The sequence below is a fragment of the Melospiza georgiana genome, chromosome 6 (assembly GCF_028018845.1).
Source record: "Melospiza georgiana isolate bMelGeo1 chromosome 6, bMelGeo1.pri, whole genome shotgun sequence".
Classification (NCBI taxonomy): domain Eukaryota; kingdom Metazoa; phylum Chordata; class Aves; order Passeriformes; family Passerellidae; genus Melospiza; species Melospiza georgiana.
Window position 1 is genome coordinate 59,583,474 of NC_080435.1, and position 27,593 is coordinate 59,611,066.

Consider the following 27,593-nt stretch of genomic DNA (forward strand, 5'->3'; position numbering starts at 1 on the left):
CTGTCAAACAGTACAAGGAGAAGATGCAGAAAGCAGAATCTGTCACCCTCTGACTCACACTCCTGCTCTTTTTATTTTCCATAAGAATGCCTCTTTGTGGTGTGGTCCCCATCTCAACCCTTTGGAGCCTCCTGGATTTAGCAGGACTTGAAGAAATCAGCCACTATTGTCTGTGTAAGGAACCTACACTGGCATTTCACACCCTGGAAAACATCCTTATCACAGTTAGACAATGCAACTGCTTTTAAAAATAAAACATTTATGGCAAAGATGAGTTTAGTTAATTGAGCTGGGGAAATAAAACAAAGCCAAAGGCCAGGCTGCATGGGGCTTGCAGCAACCTGGGCTAGTGCAAGGTGTCTGTCCCAAAATTGGAGCTGGATGGTCTTTAAGGTCCCTTTGAATTCTGTGACTCAAAATCAGCTGAACAAAGAGGCAACAGCTCAGCAGCCCAAGCACAGGAAACCCCCCTCAGCCTTGAGCTGCAGAGCTTAAGGGCCAGAGGAATCCCTGAGTGTCCATCCCCTGGCACAGTGCTGGAAACTGCTTGGAACAGCCAGCACGAGCAGCCCTGAGTGCTCCTGCAGCAGCTCCTGGGTGTCACTGAGCCCCATGGCTCAGTGCCTGCTGCTGTGCCAGAGGTGCTGATGAAGAAAGCACAGCAGGGAAGCAGAGAGGGAGGATGTGGTTCTGGTGTTTGTGCGACATGCAGGATGCTGAATGCCCTTGGCCAAGGGCACATCACACTGCAGCAGTGATTTCCCAGACTGTCAGGATAAAAGGAAGGGAGGAAAAAAAGAAAATGACAGGATGCCACTCACCCAGCCAAATCCCCCATCACTGCAAGAAGCAGCTCCCAGAACCCATTAAAAATAAGCTCTAAGTCCTCATTTCAGTGGCAAGATTTTTCCATGGTGATCAAACACTCAGCTCTCTGGGTGATAACAGGCTGCAGGGAAGTACAACTGCACCTGCTTTAAGGCACAGGCACCAACCAGGGGAGGCTTTTTCATCTGACAGTGACAAATTGGAGTGCTGAGACCTCTGGAAGACCCCAGTGCATCCCTGCCTGCAGCCAGGTCAAGGCAATAGGAAGTGTTAGCAACCCTAATTTGCAGGGCTGGGCACCCCTGCCAGGAGAGAACAGAGCTGAGAGTGTTCTGAAGAGCCCAAGCTGCTGCCTTGTCTGCCCTGCCAGGCAGGATGAAGGCTGGCACTGCTGGGAGTTCACTGCTTTCCTCCCAAACCTCCCTGCTGGAAGCTGCTGATGATTCCAGCTCATCAGCAGAGTAGCAGCATTTTTGGGTTTTAGTAAAGTTCTTTGCTCAGTGCCTGCTCAGCTCTTCATGTGAGTGATTTTTGTATCTCTTCTTCTCAATTTTTTTTTATTTTTTTTTAGGAGCTGCCCTAGACCTGCAACAGCCTTTCCATGGGCAAGAGCCTCACTGGCTTTTTAGTTCAAGAAATTTCAGCGGCTTCACATCCCCCTTCAAGGTCCTCCACAACCTTGGTGCAGGATCTGCCAGCCTGGGAGCCTGGGGCCTTTGGGATGAAGGACAATGATTCTCTGCCCCAAGTAAATCCTACAGAGAGGGTGAAAAAGCACCTTTTCCCAAAATGGCCCTTTCTTGCACTGGAAATATATGAGAATTACCTCCCCCATGATCAAGGCACCTGACAGGCTTCTGATTCCACTTCTTGACCTTTCTCTCCTTTCTTTATTTTAATCTAAATATGAAGTAATGTATAAAGAACAAAATGACCCTGAACTTTAGGAATCCCCTTTCTGTACTCACCTCTCAAGGCAGAAAATGAGAGCAAAAGACAAAACCAGACCTCCCCTTCTACCCAAAATACAACAAAAGCTGCAGACATGGCTACAGGACTGTGGGTTTGTGTTATTGCCATCACAGGAACAAAGCCCAGCCCTTATTCTGGCCTCTGCTCAGCTGGCCACACCACCACACTGAGATTTCCATAATTTTAGTTGGGATTTCTGGAAAAACATTTTGTTGCAGTTCCCTGACCTGGCTCAAGGATGCCACAACATTGAGATTTGGATAAGGGATCTGGCCACATTCACAAGAGCAAAAAACCAAAATCCCATCCAAGTCCTGGAGGGTTGGAGGAGGCATCAACACACAAAATAATGAATATTTTGAGGTGACTTATGAAAGACATGCATCTAAATCAGGAGTGCAGCAGAAAAAGGGGAATAAAAAAGAGATCTCCATAGGAACAATCCTGCCAGGCAGGCAAATACCTCACTGCTTATGCAGAAGCTTTCAGTTCCACACACCAAACAGCACTGGGACACCTCTGGGGAGGATGGATGGATGGATGGATGGATGGATGGATGGATGGATGGATGGATGGATGGATGGATGGATGGATGGATGGATGGATTTCCCCTGTTGTAACAATCCCACAGGATGCAATCCTGCCCCCACTGCTTGTGCCAAGTGTTCACAGGGAGCTGTTCAACAGTTGCAGGGTTCCAGCTCTTCTGTGGCTGCATTTCAGACTGGAATCCAGCAGAATTTTTGCACGTGTCATTTTACACATCTGAGTGCTTAATCCACTGGGAGGAGGTTGGCACACACATCTTGCCTCCATCAGGACAGAAATGTTATCCTGCAGCAATTCAGAAAGCACCTGGGAAGGGCAGCTCATGTTTTTAGCAGCTCATTTTGACAACTTCCATCTCTGAGCTATGAACAGGAATAACAAAAACCTCACTTTTATCCAGTTTCCCACAATTCAGATAAGATGGAAGTGTGCACATGAAATTTTCTGCTTCTGATATTGAAAACCCCGATAAGCTGAGCAGGGAGGGGTGACACCAGCTGGAGTCCTGTCCCAGAGCCAGGGCTGGCCTGGGAGCTGGCATCTCCCCCTGTGCCAGGAATCTCTTGTCCCGCCACCCTCACCACACAGCAGCTCCCTTTTATCTTCAGGAAGGGGAGAAAAGGGGGAAAAAGCCATGGATTCTTGAGCACCTCACTTCCAAAATGTCGGATTTTCCTCATCAAAGTCAGAAAAAGATTCTCTGCAAATATAAAAGCTTCTGACATTTCAGTTTCGTGCTTTCCCAGCACTGCCAGTCCAATCCATGAGCAAACAGCCTCGTTCCAGAGCTTTCCCAATGTAAGGCATGAGCAAACCTCACCAGGAATTCAATCAAACCAAAAAATAAAGCCAGGGTTTGGTTTCCATGCCACAACCCTGAAATCCAATAACACCCTTGCTACCCCCTCACCTCTCTGCTGCTGAGATTTAACTGAAAAATAGAGCTGTACAGAGGTAGGTTTTTAATACTTTTCCTGGATGGAATTCTATTTGATGCTGTTAAGCTTTGATGACATACCCCAATGAGTGGCTTGGAAGAAATCCATTTAGCAAGCTTGCAAATCACGCTGTTTCAGTTCCGTGAGTGCCCATGAGAAATGTGCATTTTCAATCATAAAAGCTGTAGAAACAAAATGGAACTTGGAGATGCAGACAGAAAAATTCCTTATCAAGGCTTGGCTGTGCTCACAGAACATGTGCTTACCATTTCCAACTCCGGAAAACTACTTACAGGAACCTGAAATACAAGATTGAGTCCAAAAGTAAGAAATAGATAAATTTCTAGAAGATACATTTAGGGTTTTTTTTTTTTTTTTTCCATTTCAAAGTCAAAATGGAGACTCAGATAAAAAACTAAAGCAACTCTCCCTTCTCCCCCTGGCTTTTCCTAGGAATAATAAAGAATTGTAATATGATCCATGCATGGAGCGCCAGATTTACAGAGGTTCCCTTACGTTTATGTGGCAGGACACATTGTTTTGGGGAAGCCTGGAGGATGGAAAAGCCAAGAGTTTGCACTTTTTTCACCTCTCCAGAATGCTGTTTGAATAGGAACAGCAGAGGTTGCAGTGGGGGTGAAGGATTAGCAGATCCCAGTGCCATCCATGCTGTAATCCCCAGCAGCAGCACATCTTTGAAGCTCAGTGCCAGGAACCCAGAAGCTTCCAAAAACATCAGTCAGTCACGACAAGCTGGGAGAGAACACAGCCCTGTGGGGAGTTTTAAAAACTGACTGAAAATGGTATTCACTGGGCATTTCCTGACATATTCTCCTCAACGTTTTTCCCCAATTCTGTCAATGACAATGACAACACCTTTGATTAATTGCAAGAGAAGATAATTGGAACAAAATGTGAGATGCTCAGCATTGCAAACAATAAAACCCCATGCAATAATTTTCCTGGGATTATGAGCTGCTGGCCTCTCCCACTGGTTGGACTGCCTCATCCTTTCCTAAACAATCTCCTTGCCTGTGTATCCCTCTGCTGCCTCCATCCCAACCCCATCCCTCATCTGACAGCTCTCTGCATGTTCTCAATTCCATTACTGCACTTTGTTTAGCAGAGCACAGCCCTGACCCAGCCTTGCAGCCCTGGGCACAGCAACAGCTCAGCTGCTCTTTACCTGCAACAAAGGGAACCTGAATTATATATCAGACCTGAATTATACCCTGGGCCATGCAGGGACTGACAGAGCCCCTGGAACACAGCTCCAGCAAGGACTGCTCTTGCAGGAAAGATTTAAGTTTAAGAAGTTCTTGTTCTATCTGTGACCATGTTCACGAGAGTTTTAGGATGAGGGAAGAGACGAGGATCTGACTCCATGTTTCAGAAGGCTTGATTTATTATTTTATGATATAAATTATATTAAAATTTTAAAATTATACTAAAAGAATAGAAGAAAGGATTTCATCAGAAGGCTAGCTGAGAATAGAGAAGGAATGCTATCAAAGGCTTGTGACTGATCAAGACAGTCCGAGCCAGCTGGCTGTGATTGGCCATTAATTAGAAACAACCACATGAGACCAATCACAGATGCACCTGTTGCATTCCACAGCAGCAGATAATCATTGTTTGCATTTTGTTTCTGAGGCCTCTCAGCTTCTCAGGAGAAGAAATCCTAAGGAAAGGATTTTTCATTAAACATGTCTGTGACACCCTCTCCACCGCATTTCCTTATCCTCTCACTTGTTTGAGTGAAATCACTTGTTGTAGCAACATATACTGCAGAGTAAGAGAACATTCCCATCCTCCCAGAGAAGCTGTTGTTTATAGAAAGCATTGATTGGGTCAATAGTGGGATTTAAGTGCAGTTCCACAGAGAGCAGCAATGAGCAGAGCTGTGGAGATCCCCATCACAGCAGCAGAACTTTGGGAAGCAGCTCCCTGCTGGTGCCAGGGGTTGTGGCTCCCAGAGATGCCATCCCATAGACTGCATCTTAGGAATAAATACTTGACTGTGAGGGTGTGAGGCCCTGGCACAGGGTGCCCAGAGCAGCTGTGGCTGCTCCATCCCTGGAAGTGTCCCAGGCCAGCCTGGATGGGGCTTGGAGCACCCTGGGATAGTGGGAGGTGTCCCTGCCCATGGCAGGGGAGTTGGAACTGGATGGTCTTTAAGTTTCCTTCCAATCTAAACCATTCCATGGTTCTGTGATTTTCATTTTTGCTTTTCCTTTTTTTTTAAAGTGGTTGCATTTTAAAGTGATGCTGCATTTTCCTTTTTTTTTAAAAGTGACACTCTTTTACCCCCACCCAAATCTGCTATTTATGTGTCTCTCACAGCCAAGAGCACAACTCTGCAAGGTGCTGAAGAGACACCCTTGAAAGCTGCATCCTGGGGATGTCACTGACCTTGCAGGCTGAAGCTCTCTCTCCTTTTCCATTTAGCCTTGCAGATGCTGCAGCAAATTAACTGAACCTTGTGGTCAATGAGATCAACATAAAGCCAAAAAGAACTTCTGATATTTCTCTGTTAAGGAGAGAGGAAATCAGTGCAGGCTACAGAAAATAAGAGTAAAGGGAATTGCTCACAGTTATGAGTATCTGCAACAACTAAATGCCTCTCGTAAGTGATGAGGAACAGAGCAAAGCTTTGTTTGCCTTGCTTAGAAAAGAGCTTCTTTCCCAGTTTTTTCTACTGGAACACATCTGAATTCCTGTTTTTCATTTTGCTTGGATGCTGTTTGGGACAGGTGATCCCACCTTCCCCTGGATCAACCCCCTTTATCAGGAGCCTCCTGATAGAGGCTCCACAAGCTGGAGCAGTCCCTGGGAGAGTGGCACTGTGTCCATGCACTCCTGCTGTTCACCATTACTGTGGCATTCCCAGCTGAGATTTTCATGATTCTGAAGGGCTGAGACTGCAGGAATTAATTGTGTCTCGTGAGAAGGGAAAAAAAATACATTAAAAGTGTAAAGAAATAGCCTTACTTACACAATCTCTCATTCACAGGCTTCAAGATGGGAAAAAATCTTTAGGGAAACAAACATGAAATGCAGAGAAATTCTTGTAAGTCTAAAAAAATAAATTCTTCATAATAATACAAATTCTAGAGGTCTTTTTCACACACAGTTTTGAATTACTGGCTTGTCACAGTGGTCTTCTAAGGACGAACAACCTCTGATGATACCTAGAAAGAGAAATTTTTCTTGCAGACTTTGGCTCCAAATATATTTCCCTGTGGCTCAACATTCTGACAGTACTGATGTGATACTGAGCCAAGAGGTTTTCCACAAGTGAGACACACTTCTGCAGTGGATTTTAATACCAACCACTTCCACATTCTCCTATAATAACAAATATTTAAAAGGTCTTTATTGACTTCAACTCACAACAATTCTGGAAAAAACTGAATTTTATTTGCTTAAAAATAATTGATATATTCACAGACAGAATCATTTAAAATAATAACAAAATTGTAAGAAAAAATAGTAGAAAATAAGCAGTGCTGAAAGACTGTTATTTTGATGGAACAGCCAGACTATCACACTAGACAGACAAATGTACCAGTGACAACATCTTCAGACAGAGGCTGCCAGAAACAGCCCTAAGCTTTAAAATGTGTCTGTGCCTGAAGAATCTGAATCTCCACCTGCACTGCTCAGACTCTGAGTTTCATTCTCTGTGCTCATGCCAGGCAGCTGCACTGACACCCCTGCTGCAGAATGATGTGGATTCAGGTGAGGGGCAGCATCTCCTAAAAAAAAAAAAAAAAGGAAAGAATAAGTAAAAAGGAAAACTAAAGTCATTATTTGCTGTCTGTGAACTGTGCTGAAGTCATCTCAATTTTCCATGGGAATGCAGGTACACGGACAGCCCTGCTGCCCACAGTTCTGAGGCACTTCAGAGCCAGCAGAACTCTCCTTACCAGGTAACAAAGGGATGGATTTCTGTGCACATACAGAATCACAGAAGGGTTTGGGTTAAAGGACCTTCAAGACCATCTCATTCCAAGCCCCTCCCATGGCAGGGACACCTTCCACCATCCCAGGGTGCTCCGAGCCCTGTCCAGCCTGGCCTTGGACACTTCCAGGGATCCAGGGGCAGCCACAGCTGCTCTGTGCCAGGGCCTCACACCCTCACAGACAAGAGTTTCTTCCTAATCTTCAATTTAACCTTAGTCTCTGTTAGTTTCAAGCCATTCCCCTTTGTCCTGTCAGTCCATGCCCTTGTACAAAGTCCCTTTCCAGAGTTTTGGATGCCCTTTAAGTATTGGAAGCACCTGAGTTCTATAAATACACTGGGCTGTATTTACATACACCCACACCCACACACACACACACACACATATCTATAACCTTCAGCAGGCCCAGAATAATTGCAAATATGCATACTGGTGATTCTGGTGTTTTCCACAGCATTGGAAAAGCCATGGGCAAAAATTAATGTATTTAGCCAAAGGAAGGAGACCAGATGAATCAATTCATGGAGCAGGGAAAGGAAGTCATGGATCAGGGTAGAAACAAAGAATAAAGGAACTCAGGAGAAATGGCACTGGCACTCAACTGCAGCAAGAGCATTTTGAGATTTCAGTTGTCCTGGGGGCATTTAAGTGCAGCAGCTACAAGCAAAACAAACATTTCTGAGTCCATGTACAACAGCAAAGTCTTGGAGCTTGTTCTTATTCCAATAAGCTGTAACAATTCTCCCTTCCTCTGTGATAGACTAGGTAATTAAAACACTGTTTTCCCAATAAAACAAAAAAGTTAGGCTTTCTTTCAGCCCAGTTAATTATCTACTGTGTCACTGAAGCAGTCATCTGCATTCATCTGACTGGCAGCAAAGCTCGCTTCGAATGGCTAATTAAAACAAAACCCCACTGCTAAAATAAAATTCCACTGCTGTTTTCCTGCTGGAACAGCAGCCAACAGCCTGGGAAATCAAATATCAGTGAGGCCCAAGACAGTAAAGGCAGGAGAGGCAGCGACCTGTGCCAGCACAGCCTCTTGCTATTCAGGAAGGCAGCAGGAGCACAAGAGCATTTTCTGTGTCCCCAGGGAATCAGCACATCACCTGGAGAGGAGAAGGATTTGGGGAGATCTCAGAGCAGCCTTCCAGTGCCTAAGTGGAAGAGAGCTGGAAGGGATTTTCCACAAGGGTGTGGAGTGATGGAACAAGGGGAATGGATTTAAACAAACAAAGAGCAGAGTTAGATGGGATATTGGGAAGAAGGTGTTGGTTATGAGGGTGGTGAGGACCTGGCACAGGGTGCCCACAGAAGCTGTGGCTGCTCCTGGATCCCTGGAACTGTTCCAGGCCAGGCTGGACAGGGCTTGGAGCAGCCTGGGACAGTGAAGGTGTCCCTGCCATGGCAGGGGTTTGGAATGAGATGAGCTTTAAGGTCCCTTCCAACCCAAACCATCCTGGGATTTTGGGATTGCAGTCTGTGGCTGTGTTTGTGTGATACAAAAAGGCTGCTGGGTTTGTTTGGTCAGGCATGAAAATGACACAGAGAAGACCTGACTGTGCAATGCCCAAGGAAACCTGGCAAATCATCCTCTACTAAAGCCCCTCTCCAACCCTAGATGTAGTTTGATGCTTTCAAAGCTTGACTTTCTTAATAATTTCCACAGTCATGTCACATTCCATGATGTCATTGTTTCAACAGCTGTTTTCAGGTTTGTTAAAAAGGGGGGGAAAAAAAGGAAAAAAGAAAAAATGAAAGGAAAAAAGAAAGTAATATTCCCTTCTCCCAAGGCTCTGTCAGAACCTCTCAAGTCTTTGATTCTGGGAGTGCTAAAAGAAAGTATCATATTAGTCTGCATTCCTCTAGCACATACTCTAATATATTTTACAGATATACTACAGACCAATTTTACAATAGTTATAAAGTGCTAAAAGACAGGAAAAATAAAAATAGTAATTCCATCTACTTGGTCAACAGAAAATTTACCAGTTCTTCAGCTATCAAAATATCTTTAATTTTAAAATACCCAAAGTCAACACTGCCCTTTTTTAAAGGCAGAAACCTGAAGTCTCTGACTTTGTTACATTCACACAGAAAATACAGAACATGGATTTTCAGCATTTTAACTGTGAAAAAACTGTGGATCTCATATTTCAGCTAAATGGGAGATTCTGCTCCATGCCTGTAACTTCCCAGGATAGAAAGCTGCTGGTCCTGAAACTCTACATTGGCCCCCAAAATACAACTACCAAGTTACTCTCACATGTGTTTTCTCATTATTACCTTTTGCTGAGTGTAACCTCGTGCACACCCAGTGCATAAAACACTTTAAACACACATCCAGGGAGGGGTTTGGGAATAAAGACACAAACAGAGGCAGACTGGTTTAAATTCCTGTATAGCCCCTGCTCTGTTCCTTCTTTAATAATGTGATATTCCATTTTATGTCTTCCCCTCATCAGAGAGCAGCTCATAACCAATATTAAGATGCTTTCCTCTTTAACACTGAGTTCCTTACCAGAATGGCTAAAATCTTTTGATACACCATAAAAATTGAAATTAATTTTTTTTTCCTTTACAAAGCACAAAAGGGCAAGCAGTCAGGTAATCTTCATGGCTTCCCTCCCCCCTCCTTTTTTAGAGGCTCTGGGAGTACTCAGTACAATTTTGTAATCATGTAGTTAGGTGTATTTATAAAAATTTTCCTTGTTAAAATCCAATAAATGGAGCATGTGACCTTAGGTGACCTCCAGTTTTCCAAATTCATTATTCTAATAGAATAAATTCCTATGAGCTGTGAAAACTGACACTCTTGGTAAGAGAGTGCTTGGCTGGTAGAAACTCATCAGTGACTGAAAACATCTTGGTGACCTGCTGATGGAAAAGGTCACATTTCAGATCAGAGATTTTTCCTGTTCTTGGCACTCTCTAACAAATTCATGTACAGTATTTAATTTCCAGACCTTTGTTTAACAGAAGCATAAAAATTAATGGTGTGTCAACCATCCAGTGACCTGTGAAGGGAGTTTTTCTCTAAGAGGTACTGTCACACTCAGAATATGCCACATACAAAGGGTGTCATGAATGTGTGCCAAAGGAAAAAGGAATAAACCACGCTGAAGGAAGTTTGGTTACTCACACCATATAGCAACAGTAAGAACAAAGAAAAATGTTTAAAATCTTTCTTTTTGAATTTTTCTATTTGGCAAAATAAAAAGACTAAACAAGTCTGACTTCTAAGCCAAATGAAAACCATGTGCTTTAACTCTTCTGACTGGGTGTCCATATATGAAATAAAACTATTTTAAACCTGTCTGGGGATGAAAGAGAGCCATATCTTGTAAGTGAAATTGTAATCATGGAATCACAAAATGGTTTGGGTTGGAAGGGACCTTAAGGAACATCCAGCTCCAACCCCTGCCATGGGCAGGGACACCTTCCACCATCCCAGGCTGCTCCAAGCCCTGTCCCACCCGGCCTGGAGCACTGCCAGGGATCCAGGGGCAGCCACAGCATCTCTGGGCACCTGTGCCAGGGCCCCACCACCCTCACAGTCCAGAATTCTTTTCCAGTATCTAAGCTAAACTCTTTCATTTGGAAGCCATTCTCCCTTGCCCTGTCAGTCCATGCTCTTGTAAATCACCTCTCCCCATCAATACAATAAATAGGGAGGGTTTGAAGGATCAGGACCCAGGTTATTTTTCAGTATAAAACCAGAACCATAATTACTGTAATTACCTACCTATTGCTTCCTAAAATTTGAAAACAATCTTCCCTCTATTCCCCAACTGAAGCAGCTCTCTTCAAGAGCAAGAATAAACTCCCAAAACTGTAAAAACAACTCCAGTGCTGTGCTCTCATTCCTTCAATAGCAGGGGCTGATAGGAATGACTTGTTTCTTCTTCTGCCAGACTCCAGCTGCTTTTTCTTTGTTTATTCCTGACTTCAAAGTTTCAAACACTGTCCTGTACCAACAAATAACTTCCTCCAGATGGCATTAGCTCAAGTGCTCTGAGCACTGGGATAGCACAGCACCTGCAGATCCAACTCAGCATCTTTAAATCTTCACTGAAGGTGCCTTTTTTTTTCCTCCTGTCATTCCCCCATTTCGCTTTTTCCCTACATAAAAAGATTTACATCTGGCATACAGTTGCAAAGACCATTAGAAGGGAAAGAGAGTTGTCAGAAGTTCTTTAGAGAAGTAAAGAAGTTCTAAAGCAAAGTAGAAGAACAAATGTCTACAGGCTCAAAGGTAACCATTGGCAGTGGGAACATTTTATGGAGCCACAGAATGGTTTGGGTTGGAAGGGACCTTCAAGATAATCCAGTTCCACCCCTGCCGTGGGCAGGGAACCTTCCACTATCCCAGGTTGCTCCAAGCTCCATTCAGCCTGCCCTGGAACATTTGCATGGATGAGGCAGCCACAGCTTCTCTGGACAACCTGTGCCAGAGCTTCACAGGGAAGAATTTTTTTCTAAGATCTCACCTAACCCTGCCCTCTGTCAGTTTGAATCCATTCCCCTTGTCCTGTCGCTCCATCCCTTGTCCAAAGTCCCTCCCCAGCTCTCCTGGAGCCCCTTTAAACACTGGCAGGGCCTTTAAGGTCTCCCTGGAGTCTTCTCCAGGCTGAACATCCCCAGCTCTCAGCCTGGCAGCCTCTCTTATCTACATCTCAATTCTCCTCTCTTATCTGTTCCTCTCTTTTTTCCTATCTGGAGGATAGGACAGCTTGGAGCAACCTGGGACAGTGGCAGTTCCCTGCCCATGGCAGGGGTGGAACTGGATGCTCTTGAAGGTCTCCTTTTACCTGTGAGCAAACCTGTGGATTCCATTTTGCACCAATACGTGTCCAGGCCATGTCTCCATGGGTTTGTGTGGTACCACACTGAAATTCATTCACTTTCATACATAATTGTACAGGTGAGTTACCAAGCACAGCAACCCAAGAAGTGGCTTTCTGGCAAAATCAAAATTATTCCAGGCTTGCTGGGCTAACACATTCTTGGGTAAGAAACATCCATATTTTGATGTAAGTAATTCTGAAGGCTGAGCTGAAAAAAGAAATTGCACTGCAATGTCAGTCATGCTACTAACTATAATGATATTCAGCATTTCCAGTTCAGAGTCACATTTAGCTGCATTGTGCACACTGGCTATTGAATGTTTCTGTATTCAATGGCTTATAAAGTTGAAAGGTTATAGAACTAATGAATACCATCTTTTCAGGAATAAGCAGGACCATCAACAGGTACTCAAATAATCCAAAATTTTGGGCAAATTATTCTCCATTTATTAGAAATGAGAGTTCCTCCTCCAGAGGAAGCTTTTCTTGCTTTTGTCACCTCGAATCCATGGGCTTGTTTAGGTTATTGTGGAGAAGCTGTGCTTTTTCAGCTCTGCCAAAATGTGCTTTTTAGGGCAGGGGCTCTCTTCCTGCTGTGTGAATGCTTTGCCAAACTTTCACCTGGCAGCAGGTGAGAGCTCTGCCTTCCAGTGGGACAGAAACACAGAAAACAAGAACAAGATGTCCTGCAAATGCCTGCAGCTCTTGTTTAACCCCAACCCACACTGCCCCAACTTGGCTGCTCCATGACAAACAGAAAAGACTCGAGGCAAAACAAGGCCAGGTTTCTAGGGCTGAGCTCCATGCAAGGGGTACATTTACAATTAAAACACTTGAGCTGTTTTACAGAAATGGACAGACATCTGGGGGAACTGAGCCAAAAATGTCTGGATTTAAAAGCACGAGTCTACTGCTGGAGCTGAAAAAACATGGTTTCATTCTCAAAGGCTGCAGCCAACTCATAAACTTCCATAAGTGGGCCACAGACACCAGTGGAGACAGAAAACTATATAATGTGAGTTCAGTTCAAGTTCTGACCTAAACTTGGCAAATTCCACCTTCCCCTTGGTGTCATGTACTTACAGAAACCCTGCACACAAGCACACAGAAAATAAACACGTGTATACACACACACTGTGCTTTTGCTGTTTGTTTGTGTAACCCCCAATGTATAGCCCAGCTATAAATATTTCCAAAAAGAAAATAAATGCAGATCCCCAGCCAGTAAAGGAGGGTGGGGCCAGGCTCAGCAGCTAACAAATATTTCAAAGCAGAATATTTGAAAATGGTTTTCTCCTTCTCCTCTCAAGTTGGAGTTCAAGGTTCAGTGGTTTTTCCAAAACACTCTATATTCCCACCAACAGCAACACTAAACAGAACAAAAACTAGAAATACATTACATAAACTAAAACCAGATTTTTCAAAATCCTAACACAGAGACCAGCAGGGAAGGGCAGACAGAAAGCAGCTCCAAAAACATCTAGAAACAAGATTGCAGAGTTTACTAAATAAATATTTCCTTTGGGTGCCTAAAATCTCCTCTTCTCCTTTAGATCTGGTATCTTTTGCTCTGTAGAACCTCTCACTGCTTAACAAATTTGTTCCCTGGCCACATCTTTTGCTGCTGTTTCCCACCAAATCCCTTCCAAAACATGTGTAATGATCTTTCCAAATAACTACAGTAATTATTAGTACTAAGAAGAAATATTAAAAGTGAATTTGATTTTTCCATACAGATGGCTGTGATTTTTGGATGTGCAATTGGCTCAAAACAAATAATTTAACATTTAAGCACTGCTCTCTCTAGGCTGCAACCAATTTTCCTGAGGAAAACTAAGCATAAATAAAAGCTGCAACTTTTATTTTAAAATAAGAAAAAGAGAAGGAGTTGGTTCCTTACTGGTCCAGAGTCTTTGAAAAACCACCAGGAAAATGTGTATCTTGTGCAAGGGCCAGAGGGAGGAGTAATCCCTAAATCCACAAGAGATAACCTAGGTAAACAGCTGGGGGAATCAGGAGAATCTGACAAGTGCTAATTAAAAATCTGCAGATCTAATGGTGTAATTAATATTTTACTTATTCAGTAAAACTAAATATCACCTATATACAATTTAAAAAAAAATTATGCAAAATTTAACCAGCAAGTGGACAGAAAGGTGATTTCAAAAGCATATTTCTAGAATATATTGGGCTCTGTTATTCATGTTTGGGGGTCCATACATTTTAATGCCTGTATCTGAAACAAAATAAAGCAACAAACAAAAAAAAAAAAAAAAAGGAACTTGAATGATCAATTATGGGAATTCACACTTAATTCTAAGATAAAGTTCTGCTGAATTCCCTTGGGATGTCAGTGCAAAGCCAGCAGTAGCACTGGCTCCACTGAGACCTCGTATCTTAATGATATTAATTGCAGCAATACTGCCTCCAGCTTATCTGCATTGTGCCACAGTGCCACACATAGCAGCACTCACAGCCTTCTTGGGGAGTGGCAAGGAAAAGAAATGAAAATCAAAGCATCTTTTTAATTCTTAGAAGTTACGTGGCCTCCTTTTATTGAACAACAATTTAAAAATATTTTTACACGAATAATTAAAGTTGAGCGACCAAAGTCAAGTGATGTTTCACCATCAATTAAGATCTGAAAATTAATTAAAATCTTCCCAGTTCAGAGCTGAAATGCAGGTGGGGTGTCCCTGTGAGGCTGTGGATGCTCCATCCTCTGAAGTGCCCAAGGCCAGCTCGGATTTTGGGGGGATAGGGGAAGGTGTCCCTGGCCATGAAAAAGGGATAGAACTGGACAATTCCAGCCCTGCCAGATTCCAGACACCAAATATCCAAAAAAATCCTCAGAGGGCAAGTTTCAGTGAACCCCTGTAAGAAGTCACAAGTCACTTTTCACCACTAAGAAGTTCAGTGAGAGACCTCAATGAGCTCTCCCTCAAACAGACAAGAGGTTTTATCCCATGGCTGCAATCTGCACCCAGATTTGACTGAAAGTCAGGGAATGGGTATCAAAAAGAAAAGAAAAAACTTTCTGCCTGAAGGCAAGCGCTGCAGGGCAGAATTTTCTCATTTCAAGTCACTCCTCACATATAATGGAGTCACTAAATTCATTCTTATAATAAAAAAATTAAATAAGGTATACTCAGTGTAAAGAACTTCAAATAAAAAGTGTTTTTCTAGACAACCACAAGCAAACTAGCTTTATTTCTCTACTCTGAATACTTAAATATTCACATGATCCTGAGATTTATTTTGATGATTTTCACTAACAAAGTCATGGGATTCCCCATCTGGAAACAGTTTGCCAAGACTCCCTTTACTGTACTACCATTACCAGGATCTGGCATATTCAAAATGCTTCTACCTACAGCACAATTACCCAAAATTTTTGTAATTACACCTTTTCAAAAGAAAATTATGAGCATTTTCCCCAGGAACAAAACAAAACAAGACAGAACAAAAGCCAGCCCTATAGAGTTTGCATTTTCCAATGGTCAGTCTAATAAATTCCAGAACATCTCCATGCACATTTCTAGCACATGGACAAAAAATTTATAAAAAATACATTTTTTCCAGCCTTTGGTTTAGCAGCAGAGGGTGGCCACTACAGGTTTTACCATTTGTGGATATCAGTGACCTTTGAAAATGGGTAGGAATAAGCATTTCTAGGAAGCTTAGAGAGGCAAACAACTTTTCTGTTAGCTCAGAAAGAGGACTGAATAAATGAGCACATGTTCAAACAAGGAAAACATTAAATGTCTGTACTGGAAGATCTGGGAGCTCACTGTTATAGAAGCATAAAATAATTTAGGTTAGAAAACACTTCAAATATCATCAAGTTCAACCATTAACCCTCCCCACCATGTTCACCCCTAAACCATGGTCCCAAGTACCACATCCAACACATTTTTCCAACATTTTCAGGATGGTGATTCCAACCCTCCCAGGGCAGCCTGTTCCAATGTCTGGCCACCCTTTCAGTGCAGAAATTTTTCTTAATATCTGACCTAAACCTCCCTTGGTGCAACTTGAGACCATTTCCTCTGGTCCTGCCTGTGACCAGACCCTTTTTGACCTGCTCTTGAAATGAGCCCTCAGTGTGATGACAAGTAACTCTGCCTTCACAATCCTGTGACCAGAAACTTGGAAAGGTCTGGGAGTAAATATATGATTTTATCTTGTGCTATTTTAAAGTTTGTTGAAATCTAAAATGATTAAACTTTGTGCAGTACAGATAAGCATTCCTCCTTATAAAAAACAAAACAAAAAAAACCCCAAAACAAAAAAAAAAACCTACAAGAACCCCCCCAAACCCAACAAAACAAAACAAAAATACCCCAAAAACCCAAAAAGACCCCACCAAACCTAAAAAAACCTCCCAAAAACAACAACAGCAATAACAATAGCAACAACAACAAACCAAACAAACAAAAAAACCCAAACCAAACCAAACCAAACCAAACCAAAACAAAAAAAACCCCTTGGCTTGTTACATGGGAAAGAGTAAAACCAAAATTCCTTTGCAATACTTGGGTGAATCTGAGCTCTAAAGCAGTAGAATAAATGAGCTGCAGAAATGTATTTCTCTACATTAATGTTGCACATTAAGCACAGTGCAGCACCTTCTCTACTCTCTCTTAGACACATCAGTGATTTTAATATCATCCCCCTCCATCTGTGCTAAGTGGCACAAAACAACAAAACACAGGGGGAACTGCAGGCAGCTCCCAGCAGCACCAAGAAACCAACAGCTCTTGTCAGGAGCTGCTCTGCACAACCCTTGGAGCTGCTGTCAGGCAGGGCCTTGAACAGAACCTTTTCCATCAGGTTCTCATTTGGGAGGTGCTCTTTGCCTCTGAAGCTGCAGCCACACACTCACAAATTGACATTTGGGGTGCTGGCTGCACCAATTGCCTTCAGGAAGTTTTGCAGCTCTGACTTTTCCCAGCTCAAGGTGTTGGTGCCAAACCTGGTGAGCACCCAGACCATCCCTCAGTGCTTTGGGCCATTGTGGAAACCCAGGGAATATTTCTCTGTCTGCTCTGGGACTCTCATTCATGGAGAAAGTTTCCCAGACTTCAAGATAAACTAGAATCCACAGAAGTGTGAAATGGATTATAGAGAGTGGTGTAGGTATCACTTGGTGAGAAATTGAGGTTTTGGGATTTTTAGTATGTTGTGGATGGAAGCAGGATGGAGGGCACAGGGTGTTGTCCTGGGTTTCTTCTTCATGCTTCTTCTTCCTCCTTCTCCATGGGTTTGGGTGGCATTTTGTAATTGGGCAGGAAAGTCCCCACTGGGGGCTCTTTGGGATCAGTTATTGGGTTAAAAGAGAAAATAATCCAGGTGTCAGCTCTTCGTTGGATAGTTTAGCTTTAAAAGACCTTGTAACAAGAGATTCTTGGCCATTTTGTGCCGTGCTGCTGAACTCACAGTAGTGAGGCAGTTTTATTGATAAGAAATAATAAACACTTGAGTCTGAACATGAATTACTGTCTCAAGTGCCTCCAATCCAGACCCAGAGAAACCAAGAGGCCATGAGCAGGATTAACAGAGCTTGTTGGCATCTGAGGGGAAATCATTTATCATTTATCAGTTCTCTGGGTTTAAATATGCCTGGCCAAAATACAGGGAGATCTGCACTGCAAAGGATCATGTGTGGAAATCCAGTCTGCAGGCGTGGGAGCAGAGTTGGGCTCTGCCTGATGATGGACACAACTTGGAATTATCCAACCAGTGAGGCTGTGAAAGTCCTCTGAGGTGCAGGGCACAGACACTGTGCATCATTCCAGAGCACACACACCTGAATTCAGGAGCTGTTACAGCAACAGCAATTACACAAAGCTGCTCAGCAAAGTGGCTTTTGCAAGCCCTCCCCACACCTGACAATGGCACAGACTCAATTATTCAGCACAATCCTGATGTGACACGATGACACCCAGTGTGTGCCAGCAGGAAAAGCACAGTGGCAAAGGAAGCCTTATCTTGTGTGCCTCATGGAATTGAATGGCTCCCAATATGTCACCTGAAGCAAATTCACTCACATTATACACACAACACACTCCCAGGTTCAGCAATACTTTCTCTGCAAGTATCAGATAAAGCAATCTGTTTTCTGACAATTTCCCTCACATGCTACAATAAGACCAGGATTTTAAGAAACATTATCCATTATTTTCTTTCTTTCTGCCTCTTAAATATCAGGGAAGAACTGAATCTGGAATATACTTTAAATTCAATACATCTCCAAGTTGGGGAATATGTTTTCCCTTGTCATTACTCTGTCACTGAGCATTATGCTGCCTACACAAGAGCAGGAGAGAACAAAGGCTTAAAGATCATCTCTCTTTAAACACAACATGTAAGTGTCACTGTTATTAATGCAATATTGGGGTTTTTTTAAATCTTGGAGGCAGAGAAGCCACGTGTTGCAAAATCTCTTGCAAGAGGACTGTCTTCTACATTGGTGAAAGCCTGGAAAGGGTCTGGATCATGCCTGGAGCTTCTCTCACTAATTCTGCAATGCAAACTGCAATGCAGTTTTAACTCTACTATTACAGGTTTTCCAATCATTCCCTGTTCCTTCAGATGAGAAGTAAACAGGTTAATGCAGATTTTTAGAGAGCTACTTGGAAAGGGAGTAGTGCAGTATCCAAGGTGCAGCTTTATTCACACAACCTACATTCATTATGCACAGAAAGTTTCCTGGAAACCTGTTCTAAAATCTGATAAGAAAAAATCCTCATTAAGAATCATTTGCTTGTTTAATTTTCACTTATTGAGCTTTAATGTACCATAAAAGTAATAACAACAGTGCCTTAACTAAGTACTGCTTTTCTTGTGTTCATTAATTTCAGAAGAACACAAAACTGCCTGTAGATACAGGAAGCTGCTGGAAAATAAAAAGGAACCAATTGCATAAACTCAAACAAGGAAAATAAAATAAAATAAAAAATTCTTTTTTTTTTTTTTTTTTTTTTGGTGGAACACTAGGTTCAACAAAAATGCATTCTGTTCACTGTACACACGACACCAATGGGAATAAGAGCCAGTTCAAGTTCTAAGTTACCATTACTTGGGTAATGGCTTCAAGCTGCAAGGCACAGCTGTATGGGCCCAGCCAGACAGGCTATCACAGCAATGCTTTGATAGCATGGGGCCCTTAAGTGTCAGGATATAGAAAAGGCAGCAGTTGTTGGCTGTGAAAACAGTCTGATACAAACCAGATGGGGACTCGCTTCATGGGCAACACAAAGGAAAACAATTGGCTCATTCAACAAAGTCAGGCCACTGCCCCAGAGAATTAACAGAAGACAATAACAGTCAACCAGAGCTGATGCAAACAAGAAACAGCCATGTGGTTAGGGTTTAAGGAATTGTTTCTCCTTAGACTAAACATAAAGTTTTGATTTCTAATTCTCATATTCATTAATTTCAGTCTCGTTTACAAGCCCCTTCTTCCTCCAAAGTCTTCCGTGTAATTCATTTATGTAGCACCAGCCTTCACACACCTACTTAAACAAGAAAAAAAAAATCTATGACAAAGGCAGCTATATTAATCTAATGTTTCCTGAGGAATGCCAAGACCACAGACAACTTTCTGAACCGTGGCAGAACAACATTACAGATACACAGAGGGTTATTAGACATATTTACATGCATATGGCAATATATTTACTGATTCTTTTTGATTTGAAATGCATAAAGCCCAATAGGTCACGTGCTGGGTTACCAGAGTACAGATGTCCTCCAGTTTTGTGAAGAGTTCTTCTGGTTTCTTACTTAGGTTTTTTTTTAAGCAAACTTCAGGTCAATTATGTTGCCACATAAGAGTTTTGTCAGGCTACAGTTAAAAAAAAAATCTATTAAAATAGCTATTACCAAACCCTTTTTTAAGCAATCAAAAATTTAAAAACTGCCTATTTCAGCCATAACTCAAAAAATCCCCAGCCCACTCGTTTTTAGAAGCTTGTAGAAGATTATGGTCCAAAATCTTAATTGCTCTTGCTGTTTTATTACAGGAAATATGAAAGTGACATGTGCAAAGGTATTTTGATTACAAATTACTTACAGAGATTGCACAATAACTCAGACCTCTAAGGGCCTTCTGCAATTTCACTCTCAGACTGAAAACATCTGAACTTTCTTTTCATGAGCTTCAGACTATTCCCTGTGGCAGACCCTGCACTGTGGAGCTCCACACGAGTCTGAGAGCTTGGATGGCACCAAGGAAACCAAACCTGGAAACCCAAGCAAGGACCTGGACATGGAGATGTCCTGGATACCTTGTGAAATCAGTGTCCCACACATCATGAAATCACAGAATGGTTTGGGGTGGAAGAAACCTAAAAAAAGTCTTGTTCCAAGCCCCTGCCATGGGCAGGGACACCTTCCACTATCCCAGGTTGCTCCAAGCCCCATCCAGCCTGGCCTTGGACACTGCCAGGGATGGAGCAGCCACAGCTTCTCTGGGCACCCTGTGCCAGGGCCTCACCACCCTCAGAGTGAAGGTTTTTTTTCCTAATTTCTAATCTGAACCCACTCTGAATGTATGGCTCTCATTTAACAGGCTGACTCTGGAATGAGAGAGAGATTTTGTGAAGATTTTTTTCCCTAATTTCTAATCTAAACCCACTCTGAATGTATGGCTTTCCTTTAACAGGCTGACTCTGGAATGAGAGAGAGATTTTGTCTTTTAAGAAAGTGAAAAAAACCCTCTCTGAATTAATGAATCAGAGATTCAGAGGCCCTAATTATCCCCTTAAGTGGTTCTAGCCTTCAGCTGCTGTGGCTCCCCAGCCTTTGAGCATGGCTTCACTTCAAAAAAAGGCCAAAAAAACCCAAACCACCACATATTACAGGTAGAAAAAACAGGTTTTACTTCAGTGTCCTGCCATAAGCACAGAGCCAACAAAGCCATTGTGTGCTGTGCTCTCTCTGAGCTAAAACATCTCCCCAGCAGAACCACAGGGCTCATTTCCAAAAGTGCAGCCAAATTCTTGAACCCTCTGCAGCAGGGTTGGGCTGTCACATCATAGCAAGAGAAGACTTTGCCTGCAGTGCTGCTATTATTCATTTTTCACATCATATATACCGAGGTCAGACCACATTTTCTACGTGCAGCTGAAATTTCGGGTTGAGTCCCTGTGTTAGGTCGTTACCAGAAAATGCTGAAGCTTAGGAACAGAACAGCCTTTATTTATCAAGCCTTAAAACCTCAGAGATACTGGCACTGGTAGTCCTGCATTAAAAGCAGATGAGAGGGGAGCAAAGAGCTCTTTAAACCCCAGGTCTGCCTGCAGAGGCAAACCCCAATTGCTGTTATAAAAAGGGTTTTGGACATGGTTTGTCAGAGAGCTCCTGCACATAAAGGGCAGCTGGAGCAGGGGGAGGCATGGCTGCCCTGGCTCCCTCAGAGTGAGGATTCCAACAGGAAACTGCTCCCCCCTTTCTCTTTTTTTCTTCTTTTTAATCAGGAAGGAAGCTTCATCTTCAGCAACAAGCATTCCCTGTGTAATCTCCCTGCCTGGCTGGGTCTAGGACGGGGTCCAATTACTGAAAAAAGCAATGTGTGCTTCTGAGAAGTCACTCGTGCATTTCCACTGTAACTCCAACTTGTAAATATTTCCCATTTATAACTCTGATTTACGTAACAGGGCACAGTGGCAGCTGTTAAGTAAATTAAACAATATTCTCAAGATCAGTAATTATGGTTTCAGGATAACAAAAACACACTAAAAGAAAAAAGTCAGAAATTAGGCAATTTGCAACAAATTCCATGCTTTTTATTTCTCCTGAAGATACAATGGCCTGACAAGGACAGACTCTGCAGCTGTTTTACTGTCTTTAAACAAACACAGCTCTGCCTAACTCTTGCAATATGCACAGTGCCTAAAATAAGGTCATATGCAACCCTGAGATTATTACTTTAACAATCTGAGGTAGGATGGAGAGCAGCAGATAACCCAATAAGTCTAAACCACCTTGATTGGCTAATTTTGAGGCAAAATATAAACACAACTCTACCAGACCTAGAAAAGGTGAGATCCGTTTTCATTGCTCACATCTGGCTGATGATTTATTAATTTGTATTAAAAATACATGCCTGTATGACATTAAAAAAAGAAAGAGTTAACTGGAAGGCAAAGTCATGCTGTACACAAAGAGACACAGTTACTTCCCTGAAGCCAAAGCACTGGGGGAAAAAAATGAATTTCACAGACCTGCTCCATATTTTGTGCCACACTCAACAACTTTCACTCAGGTTGTTTAAAATTGTGCTCAAAACCAGCTCTTCCTTCTTTAAAAGCTAAACAGAAGTTTTAGATTAGAGCAGAACGACAGGACATACAAAGGTTCTAAATTTAAATTAAGTTTTTCTAGGTGCAGGGTGTTTTTTTTCTCCTCTCAATGACAGCACTATGATAAAAACCAGAGCACAGTAGTCCACAGACAAAGTTAAACCCATCTCCATCATTTACTACTGTTCCTTGCAAAGGCAGTCACAAAAAGCACATTTGCAAATGGTATTTCAGAGATGAGGATTTGCTGTACTTCACTTACAGAATCAGTTGCATGGAAGATGAAGAGGGTTTCACTCCAGCTTTATGTTAGGAAATGTTATTCCACAGAGTTACAAAACACAGCCCCATGTGCACTGAGCAACAGGTCATGCATGACAACTTTAATCTTCACTCACCAGCCCTTACCCCATTTTTTACCAAGAATGCTACTTTGGCAGCCTGCATTTCTCAAAATCAGCATGTTATCAAAGAGGAGCATTACCAGTATTTACACAGTGTTCTTCATTTGGAAGATATCCTAGATAACATTTACTCCATGCTGTTGCCTTATTTGAAAATTTAATGGGTTCCTATTCTTAAGAAATTAATCCTGTGGGCTTGGGAACCCTGTATTTATATTTAATTCTAAGCAGCCTTTGTAGCACTGTATTGAGAAGGTGGAGCTGGACAAACCTGGCTTCTCTTTGGTACATGAATTTGAAGCTCTGTTTACTCCCAAAACATGTAGAAAAACAAGAAATAAAATACCTAGAAACAACACTGGCCACAAGCATGAAAACTGCCTGTAATCAAGCCTTTCACAATCTAATAAGCAGTAGAATTTTAAAAATATTATTTGATTGTGAACACAAATTGTCTAAATATCCATCTTTATTGGCCACTTTGGTTCTCACCATAACTTTGCAGCCGTGCCTTGCCTCTCCTTAGCAGTGCCAAAAATTTACAAAGCATTAAAAAAGAAAAAGAAGTTTATTGTCTGAGAATGAAAGCTTCTGTCTGCTTTGTAGAAGAGGTCTGGGGGCAGCCAGTCAGAATTTGTGAGTTATTCATCACTCACCTCATACACACTCATGTCCCAGGGATGTCTCTCCTACCCGTCCCCCACACTAACAGCTGGCTCTTGCCAGCTTTTAGGTAGTGCTCAAAAAGCTGAACTGAGAGCAATTGAAGAACAGGTAAAGCTGAAGGGAGTCCAGCTGCATCTGCCCAGGGCTCAGCAAAGCCAGCACAGTGGGGAGAGCAGAAGCTGCTCCTTCTGTTGTGCTGCACCAGCCACTGAATTATAAAAGGCAACATCTGCCTTCCCTACCAAGCAGAAAAATGTAACCAACTCAGCACATGCTGAAGACATAAAGCCTGCATTTCTCCTATCACAGTGCTAGAAATGTTTCTCCAAGTTGAAATATGTGTTTGTAATACTCCTTGTCTTCACCTGTCACCAAACAGTATCCAGGCAATGTGTTGCCAGCATGCAAAACCATCAAGACTTCCTGCTCTGATAATGATGCCTTTTATAAAAATAAAAAAGGGAGATAAGAGACCTGCTTAAATGGCTGTTAATCCAAGTAAGGATGGTCATCCTAGGAGATCCTGTGGTGTGTGTGCCAAGGCAGCCAGCAGCAGGTCTGCCCGAGACCTGGAATGGTTCCTGACTCAGCTTGGCTGCTTTGGGTGCATCAGGCTGTACACAGAGAGTGACTGAGAAGTGCAAATGGATCTTATTCACAAATCTGCCTTTGTAGGCTGGAATCTGGGTGAGAAGCTGCAGCAGAGTTCTGGATGCAGTAACTCCAAGTGCCCTGCTGGAAAGGGAATGCTCTGAATTATGGAATCACAGAATGGTTTGGGTTGGAAGGGACTTTAAAGATCACCCAGTTCCACCCCCTGCCATGGGCAGGGACACCTTCCACCATCCCAGGTTGCTCCAAACCCCATCCAAGCTGGAACCCTTCCAGTGATGGGGCAGCCACAGCTCCTGTGGGCACCCTGTGCCAGGGCCTCCCCACCCTCACAGGGAAGAATTTATTTTTCATGTCAAATCTACACCTAATTCTTTCAAGTTTAAAACCATTGCCCCATGTCTTGTCACTCTCTATCTGTATAAAAAGTCCATCTCCCTCTTTTTTATGAGCCCTTTAAGGTACTGGAAGGCACAGTGAGGTGTCCCTGGAGCCTTCTCCTCTCCAGGCTGAACAATCCCAGCTCTCCCAGCCTGCCTCCACAGCAGAGGTGCTCTGGTCACATCTTGTTGCAGTGACACACTGAGGCACATCCTGCACAACAACCAGGAATCCCAATTTACATTCTTTTAACATCACTGCTAACAAATAGGCACGTGAATTAAACTAGTACAAGACCACAACAAAAATCAAATGCCTCTTCACAACATTATGACAGCAGATGATTTGCAAAGGGACTTCAAACTCAATTATTTGTCCACAAATGAGCAACAGGTTCAGGAGAGACTGTTCTGGTTCTCTTGCAGACCCACCACAACACACAGGCCACAGAACAGCTAAACATGCTTACTTTCTAGCTGCACATCAGTTCTTTCTTGTTAAACCATGGGCTCAGAGCTGTGGAACCACTAATTTGTGAGAAACTTCTCCCTCCAGAGAAGAACTAACTGGAAGCAGCCCTGGGGCTGATGTAAGCATTAAGTACATGGGGAGTCTCTGTCCTTAGGTGGCTTGCCCAAGCCCATTAATTTTTTGTGTGTGTCCCCCATTTATATAAGCAATGTTTGCATGAAAGGGGAAAGCAGGTCAGCCCAGCCAGCCTGCCACCATCTGCTTTTATTCAGAGTTGCTCAAGATCAGTGCCAGTGGGATCAGTGCCCATTAAAGGGGTTTATTGTGTGTGTTTATTTTTTGCTCTTTACAATGAAGGCAACAGCAATTACTGTAAGTTTGTAAAAGTGCATACAAATCATAATCCTCAATACAAAGCTGCCTCAGTCAGATCCCAGCATGTTTACAAATCCTAGACAGGCTGTGAGAAAAGCTGTCCTGGCATAACCATTTCCACAGGCTGGGCAGGAGTGTGCTAGCGTCCAGGAGATCAGAGACTTGTATTTAATAGTTGTTATCAATTCCATCCCCTGTTTGCAACTCCAGCTGATTCACCACCACCATGAGAGGCTCTGACAAAAGGAAAAGCCTCACATTGGAGCTTCACCCACAGATAGGCTGACAAGAGATGGATTTATACAACTAAAACTGGAACTGGTGAGAGATCAAAGGTAGGCTGCCAAATGGAAATTGCAATTTAGAGCTTTCAGCTGGCACATTCCAACCCTAAAGAGTGGATATGCAGCAACAAGAGAAACCCTTTCTTTAAGGAGAATTCTGCCTAGGATATGCCTGGCCACTAGAGAAACAAGCTGCCAGAAACTCTGAAATGAAATAAAATATAAAACCCCCCCAAACAATTAAACAATTGTAAAAAGCCCCACCCTAACTGGCAAAAAGATGGGGGAAAAAAGGGAAAATACAGAGAATTGCAGTGATAGAACCGTGCTGCTTTGGTTCCAGGTCATCAAAGTGTTTGAAAAGTAAATGCAATTATGAATATTTTTTTTAATAAATTCCAATTAATTTGGATGTGAAATCCTTTAGATTTTTAATATATACTACAGAACAGAAGATCCTCTGAACCTTCTGGTGTCTGGCTGATGTGATGTAGGCAGGTCAGCAGGCACCTAGACTGGGGGCTACACGATATTTTGAGGTAAAAAGGGGATAAAAAAGGTGATAGGAAAAGGGTGAATGGCCTTAAGCTGAAGGAGGGGAGATTTAAGTTAGATATTGGGATGAAATTATTTTTATTATATGGCACAGATTTCCCAGAGGAGCTGTGGCTGCCACATCCCTGGGATTGTCCAAGGATGGGGCTTGGAGCAGCCTGGGATGGTGGAAGGTGTCCCTGCCATGGCAGGGACAGACCTGGATGAGCTTTAAGGTCCTTTCCAATCCAGACCTGGCTATGATTCCATGATTCCATGAAAAAGTTCAAACTCCAAATGTCCATTGGGTGCTTTGAGCAGCAGTGCCAACAATTTTCAGCTAATCTGCATGAAAACGAGACTGGAACCTCAATATTTTCACATTACAGTCCCTCATATATGACTGAAATAGCAATTTAACAGAAGTTTAACTTGTGATCTATAAAACACTTAGAGGGATGCCACAGGTCACTGGATTAGATCACCTAGAATCTTTCATCTTTAGATCACCTTTAAAATCCAGGCTTAAAGAGGGAATCAAATGAGTTTTTGCAATATTTACTTTTGAGCCTCAGAAAATCTGGATAAAGACAAGCAAAAAAAATCTAAATATTTGACAGTCTCCATAGGAAGTAATGCTTTCAGTAGTGATAACATCACTTTGAAGAAGTTTTTCTTTCCCTCTCTGCACAAAAAATCCCATCTGGTGCTGGAATTTCACTGAAAATCCCTGCTGCTGTGTTCAGACCAGAGCAGGGGCTTGGTACAGGAACACACCCTGAAATTCAGCAAAATAAATGTATTTAAACACAAAGATCTTCTCAAAAGGGAGGATTTATTCTTTTTTACTGTATGAAAAGTGCAAAATAGTTCCCTCCAGAGATCACCCAGACACACACCCAACAGGGTGGGATGGAGGAGGGAGGTGTGAGGACACAGAAAAGCAGATTTCATGATGGATACAGAGTACAGGATACAGAAAAGCTGTGAAGGTTTCATGATGGGTGTAAAGCACCATCTCACAGGCACCAAGGGAAGGGGAAAAGGGAAATTTCCTGCCTTTGCACATGGCAAAAGCCTCAGCACAAGGTCACAGCAATGCCACTGCAGGCTGCAGGAACAGAAGAACAAACTCTCAGCTTTGTAGAAGCTGGAGGAAATTGCCAAGGAGGGAAAGATGGGCAATGCATGGTGTGGAGAATCCTCCTCCCTGAGCACAGCCCTCAGCAGCAAAGCCTCAGACTGCAGGGCAATATGGCACTGCTGGTGCAGTTTTCTTCAAGTATAAAACTGTGTTCTCTTGGTTTTTTAAATTCTCCATTTCAATTCATTTAGGTGCCTCAAAAAACCAAATTGCATTCTAGGAATCCAAAAATCAAACTACAGCTGTGCTTCACCTGCTTGTGGTTGCAATTCTTCACACCTTTAGGGCAAGTAGGTGAGGGGAAAAAATGACAACT

The 27,593-nt window shown here is 42.7% G+C and overlaps 1 protein-coding gene across 5 annotated transcripts in view; it reads right to left on the bottom strand.

Moving 5' to 3' along the window:
* Window positions 1-3,545: 3,545 nt before the first annotated feature.
* The window catches only part of KIAA0586 (KIAA0586 ortholog), a 73,571-nt gene continuing 49,523 nt past the window's right edge, over window positions 3,546-27,593 (bottom strand). For 3 of the 5 annotated variants that reach the window (XR_009114602.1, XR_009114601.1, XR_009114600.1), the window contains 4 exons: window positions 6,856-7,045; window positions 6,283-6,478; window positions 5,700-5,817; window positions 3,546-3,586 (listed from right to left, as the gene is read on the bottom strand). Coding sequence is in view for 2 of the 5 variants with exons in the window: in XM_058026739.1 (XP_057882722.1) it covers window positions 6,903-7,045 (143 nt within the window). In the remaining 3 variants the exon portion in view is untranslated. Of the gene's footprint in view, window positions 3,587-5,699; window positions 5,818-6,282; window positions 6,479-6,688; window positions 7,046-27,593 lie in introns of those variants that run through there. The other 2 variants (XM_058026739.1, XM_058026742.1) reach the window with 2 other exon arrangements.